The 6,616-nt window shown below is 36.8% G+C and overlaps 1 protein-coding gene across 1 annotated transcript in view; it reads left to right on the forward strand.

Moving 5' to 3' along the window:
• Positions 1 to 5,040: 5,040 nt before the first annotated feature.
• The window catches only part of LOC147161953 (uncharacterized), a 14,008-nt gene continuing 12,432 nt past the window's right edge, over positions 5,041 to 6,616 (forward strand). The window contains exon 1 of the mRNA XM_086097250.1: positions 5,041 to 5,466. Within this exon, the coding sequence (XP_085953376.1) occupies positions 5,126 to 5,466 (341 nt within the window). The 5' untranslated portion in view covers positions 5,041 to 5,125. The remainder of the gene's footprint in view (positions 5,467 to 6,616) is intronic.

The following is a 6,616-nucleotide window of genomic DNA, read 5'->3' on the forward strand; positions in this document are numbered from 1 at the left end:
CAGAATATTGTGTTCTATTGCTATAAAAACATGAAATCTACCAAAATAATGATTAAAGTCTCGTCTTTCATCAGGAAAAAAAGGTAAATTTCTTTCTGTTTCCGTTTTGTAGCAATTAGCATTAGAATATATATATATATATATATATATATATATATATATATATATATATATATATATATATATATATATATAAAGTTTCATCATTATTCACAAATCTATTTAGAATTGTGAGTAATTTAGTTTTTTTTTCAACATAGCCCTTGTTTATTTCCTATGCTCTGCTGCCACCTGCTGGCCGTTTGTGTAATAACTACCATTTCTCCAACCGTTTTTTCTCCGTTTTTTTCAAGTTGAGAGGCTGCACCAAAGCCTTCTGTATGATCTAGCATAAAAATTAAAACATAAAAATGTATAAATACATCTTTGGGACACTATAAAATAGAACGTATTTATACGTTTTTGGGAGCAAACGAGTTAAAGAGGAAATCAAGCCAAAAATTTATCCACGATAATATGTTGCAATATGCTAATTAAATTGCATTTGTGGAATATGAATTAAGTAGCAAAATCTACCCATTTTGAGCCATCTCAGGGGGCGGCCATTTTGTCACTTGTTGTCGACTGAAAATGACATCACAATTAATCAGGGACCAGGTAACGACCAATCACGGTTCAGCTTACAAATGTCACATGACCGGTTTACATGACTGGTTTACATATTTTCTGAAGCTGAGCCGAGACTAGTGACCTGAACCCTGAGTAACTGTGATGTCATTTTCAGTCAACGGGAAGTTGCAAAATGGCCGCCCCGTGAAATGGATAATAACATAAAAAATAAAAACTATTTTGCTGCTTAACTCGAATGTCGTGTTTAGACTAGTGAGGGTGGATACAACATATTATTGCCAAGAACATTTTGGGGTTGACTTTCCCTTTAATTTACTAATGGTACAATTTAAATCCCATGTGACGTTGCAGCTTTTAATTATAACACTATTGTTTTTTTTCTCTCTCTCTCTATCAAAATGACTTTTTCCTCATATCAGGACTTTCATTTCATAACATTTGGACTTTCTCTAGTTCATTCTCCAAACTTTATGACTGTAATTTTTACAACCTTTTTTTCCATGCAACGTTACAACTTAATTCTTCAAATTCTCACAACTTTATTTATACTTTATTTACTTGAATTCACATGATGTGAAATTAGACTTTTCCTTCGGTCTCTTGAGGTGAACGGTATGGGATTTTTTCTAATAGGTTTTTGGTGAGCTAACAAATACACGCACGCACGCACATACACATACTCACCCACATACAAAAAAAAAAAAAAAAAAGAGCAATGATGATGACATTACCGAATGAACAATACTGAGCTCTTTAGAAAAGAAGAAGAAAAAAAAAAGACTTTTTTTTACTATATTTCAATTGATGTTTTCATAACATTACAGCTTTTATTCTTGCAAAATTCTTACTTTTAACGTTTTCCTTGTAGCATTACTACTTTTTTCAAGATTACTACTTAATACTTGTAATATTTCTATTACAAGTTATTTTTATCTCACGACTTTCTTGTTATAATTTTACAACTTTATTATAGTAAAGTCAATTTTGTTTTTTCCCAGTGTGGTCCTGACAATTCATCATAAATTTAATGTTAAAAGTTGTTTTGTTTTTTGTCTGTTGGAAAAATGGAGAAATAAAAGCTAATCAAAAACATCTTACCCTAATGATATGTCTAACGGCATAATATGTCACACAATTCGTTACCTGAAGTAGTAACATTTTAAATTTTTCATGTCACCTTTCAGCGAAAAACTAATATGAGAGCTAAACTAGCTAACAAATCAGTGCGCTGTCATGTGAAATTTAGATCACTTTTGAAACAGTCACTGTTTGATGCCTCCTCAAATCCAGAGAGACTGCCTCTGCCAGATCTGTCCAAGTCCCTCCAGCGGGGGCCCTCAGCCCAAGGGGGCCTGTTGGACACATTGGCCATGTTCCTACTGAGCCCCAATCCCAATACCCAACCCCCACCCAAAGCCTGAAGGGGCTTTGTGATGGCTCTTGGGAGGGAACATTATTCCTTGCTCACGGGACTGTCATCTGTGATGTTGACACTCCAGGGAAGGAAGGGAACATCTGTATTTTGAAGACATGATATTGAGATAACAAGTTAAGCCTCAGTGCAGAAAAGAGCCTTCTTCTTTTGCTCCAAAATTGTAGTGATATCTCTCTCTATCTTTTTCTGTGTTTATAAAATTGTATCATAAAAAAAATGAATGTATGGAAATGGACCTGTTGTTTCTACCCTTCTTCTTTTTGTTTTCTGGCAGTCTGGATGCCCTCTGGTAGTATACTGCCTCTAACAGGTCAAACTTGGTACTATCACAGCTGAACTGGGTATTTACTACAAACAAAAGTGATTAGGAGTGTTAGGGATTTGTTGACTACATTTTTATGTTTACTTTGGTTCGTGTCTTGTGTTTTGTTATTGTTGGCTTTTTAGATCTATGGTTGTACTTTAATCTATTTTCTGTGGATCTTTAATGATGAGTTCTCTTGAGTATTTATTTTATATTATTATTATAGAGTGGTTGATTATTAGTTACTTTTGTTATACTCAGCAATATATTTTTGTACTTTTATTTATTTATTTACCATTAATGTAAGCTAAGGAAAAATGGAGAAGGGAGGGGGTTTAATAAGTCTTGCGACTTCTTCCCTCTCCCCTTTGAACATGAAAAATTGTCGTTAGGTGCGCTTTGTTGAATTTTGCTTGTTTTATAGCTATTTTATTTTGTTGTTGTATGTTTATTACTGTTATTGTTTTTGCTTTGTTTTTATTCTTTTTCATATTCAAATAAACTCAAATTCAAACAGTACAGTATTTTTGATTATAAATACTGAAGAGGTTTCATGTTTGCGATTGTCGCACCTGACTGTTTTTCAAGCAGATCAGGATGGAAAAATATTTTTTAACACACCCCACACCTGAGGATAATGAGGACGCAGCTCAGACTGTAAACAATGATGAGGTTCACTTCTCCAATAGAGAGGAAACGTAATGCTCAAACAAATCCTTCAAACTAATATTGTCCTCTGATGATGAGCAAAGAGTACAAGTGTGAACTGGAAATGGCAATACAATTAATTAAATAACCATTATACACATATTATTTTACCCAAATAGATGCCATATTGAACCTGCAATGACATAAAGTCCATACAATTAAATGGGAATGAACCAAAGAGACAGTCAAGACACATATCAGAAATAAGAGGTGGACATCTAGTGGCCACCAGGCAGAACTACAAAATCCTCCACTTTGCTTCAGTCACTTTCTAAGAATAAACTCTTGTTTGTGTGATGATTTGATACTGAGAATATGAATCATAATATCTTGCAACAGTTTTCACTCCAAAATCGGTGCACTCCTCATTTCAAGTCATACTTCTTAGGTTTAACGAAGACTCTAAAATGTCCATAGTTGTGAATGTGAGTGAGCGTACTTGTTCCGTCTGCCCTGTGATTGGTTGGCGGTCAATCCAGGGTGTACCCAGCCTCTCGTCCAAAATCACCCGGGACAGGCTTCAGGACACCACAACCTTGAAGATAAGAAGCGGTATAAAAAATTAATTCATGGGGGACGGTGAAGTAATAACGTAAAATCATTAAAAAAAAAAAACTTTTCTGATATTTCCACAATATTCAGGAGAACCTGCAAGCATGCCAATCTTCAGTGGTATTGTGGTCAACAGACAAACAGAGCGGTAGCTGCACTCTTACGTCACTTCAGTAATTGGCTCAAGATTCTATATATAAGCGTCTGTGAAGAGAGGGGCTGCGGGAAGTGGACTGGTGACTAAGCACATGCTATAACACAGCACACAATGCACCTTTTGTGTTTCAGGATGGAAATGATCACAATTAAACCTCAGCAAATCATTTTGTTCCTACCGAAGATGTATTCTATCCTCGAATGCCTGCATGCGTGGGATTTGTTTATGTGTGGTGTGAAACACAAATATACAGCAGAGTGTGCATCGAATTTCTCCTTGAGGGATTATAATGAGTATATCAATTAGGGCTGGAACGATATCCAAACGTCACGATACGATATTATCACGATATTGTGGGGATATAAAAAAAGGTCACAGTCACACTATTGTCAAAAAATTAGCTCACTCTTGAAAAAAAAGCACAATTTTGTGCTTTTGTACATAACAGTAATGCACGTAAACAACCTACAATCTCTAATAACACTTACTTGCTAATGCACGCACACGCTCCTCCACATATTGACTCAGTTCACAAGCATGTTATATACCCCTTCATCTGACCATTAGCATTGATTTTAAAATTAGAAGGGCCAAAACATGCCGTATGAAAATTTAATTGCACTAAAAAACTAGCCATCAGAGGGTGCTAGAACGGCGCAAATGGAAATCAAGCTGACTTTTTTTTATTTTATATCGTAACGACGATATTGTGGCAGTTTTAATATCGCGATATCACAATATTGCCGTTATCGTTACATCCCTAATATAAATATATATTTAACTTAAACACAGACCCAACCAGAATAGGGGTCACCATTTGCATATTCAGTGGCATTGTAATGTAGAATTACAATCTTTATTGTATTACAGTAAGTATCAAATATTTTTTCACAAACTATTATTTTGATTTTGATTTTGCAAAACCTGGTCTAAAGTTATTTATTCCAAAACTGTGTTTTCTTTTCTACATTTTGTAGGGAGTTCTTCTGAGTCATAATAATATAAAGGATCATGGCTTAATTCAATCAAAAATACTACCAAAGTTATTTATTGTTAAATTCAGCTCATCTGCCGTTTTCGTATTTATTTGAGAGAAACCATAAGTTTTGTTTACTTTTTAATTGAATGACTGCGAGTGTCAGGTGTGTGCAATCAGCAGAAGTCATTTGTTAATCCGGGGGGCGTGGCTTCGTTTGAACACAGCCTCCCCACTCTCATACTAACCACGCCCACTCCACCCAGTCCTAACGTCCGGCCAGTATCACACTGTACTTGTACAATTTACCCTGGAGCGGATGGTCGCTCACTTCTCGGCCGCCCAGCGACTCCAAAAGCCGGCATGTCGTTTCTGGAACAGCCCTGGTGTCCCACCAGCGTCCAGGTGACCGTGCTCCAAGCCCGGGGCCTCAGGGCGAAGGGCAAAGGCGGCACCAACGACGCTTACGCGCTCATGCAAGTGGGCAAAGACAAGTACCAGACCTCCGTGGTGGAGAAGAGTGTGGCGCCCGTGTGGAAGGAGGAAGCCGCCTTCGAGCTGCCGCAGCACGGCGCGGGAGGAGAGCGAGGCACGCTACACGTTCACGTCCTACACCGAGCCCTGGTAGGTCCGGACAAGCTGCTGGGCCAGGCAGTCATCGACCTGGTCCTGCTTGCACAGGACAAGAGCCGTAACAAGACCGAGTAAGTGCGCTAACTTGGTTGGAAGTGACACAAGTTCTTACCCATCATATATCATTGATGGATAAATACTGCAATTCACTTTGAAGAGGAAAAAAGATTATGTTTGTGAATTTGATTACGTTTGTAAATTGCAAAAACACTTTTTTAAAGCAATGGCAATAATCAACATGGAATGAGCCAGCAAAGGTAAACTTTAGTTTAAAAAACGTATATATAAGTTTTTATTGTACAACAAATGAGCGTTGAGTTACATGCATTGTACGATGCAATTATATATTTTATTTTACAGTGCCTTCACTTACTAATTTGGTTACTGCCACACTAGTAACTCAAAACACTCATATTTGAAATCCTTTTTATCCACTGAAATTAATAGAAATGCCATTAACGTGTTCAAGCTCCACATAAACCATCAACAAAAAGGAATACTTTACTCATTTTCAGCAATAAAAAGTTAATATTTTGTCTCAAATTAATTTGATAACTTCATTATTTTTTTATGTACAATTAATTAAAAAAAACACATTTTGCCACTTGCTTTCGACTGAAAATGACCTCACAGGAGGGCAGAGCTCGGCTAACAACCGATCACGGCTCACCTGTTTTGGGGTTTGGTCATGTGATGTTCACAAACTGAGCCATGATTGGTTGTTGCCTCTTTCCTGTGATGTCGACGGCAAGTGCAAAATTTGTTTTTAAAGGTGTTAATTGTACATGAAAAATAATGATTTCGCAAGTAATTTGCCACCTTAGTGATGAAGTTCTGCCGTTATGAGGGAAAATACAAACAATACTGTTTTACAGGGTGCGCTTCTTTTCCTCACACTCTGCACTGCCGCTTGAACACAAGTACAGTACATTAAAAAGTCAGTTTTTCATCATATGACCCATTTTAATGACATCCCTTCTGAGACGCTAATCACCCCTGACTGTTTAAAATGAGTGAAATGATTTTTTTATTCCTTTTGTTGAACTTTCATGACGCTTTCGAGGAAGTAGCCATTAAACTGGTTGAGAGAATGATCTAATTTTTACGTGCCATGCGTTGCGTGTTTATGTAGCAATTGTCTTTCCACTTGTACGAGTGAAGCATAGAAAGTGTTGTGTTATGCTAAGCTGCTTGTAAGTAGTTTATTCCTCCACCATGTGA

Source organism: Leptonotus elevatus, chromosome 15 (assembly GCF_054856555.1).
Source record: "Leptonotus elevatus isolate MCC_2025b chromosome 15, RoL_Lele_1.0, whole genome shotgun sequence".
Classification (NCBI taxonomy): Eukaryota; Metazoa; Chordata; class Actinopteri; order Syngnathiformes; family Syngnathidae; genus Leptonotus; species Leptonotus elevatus.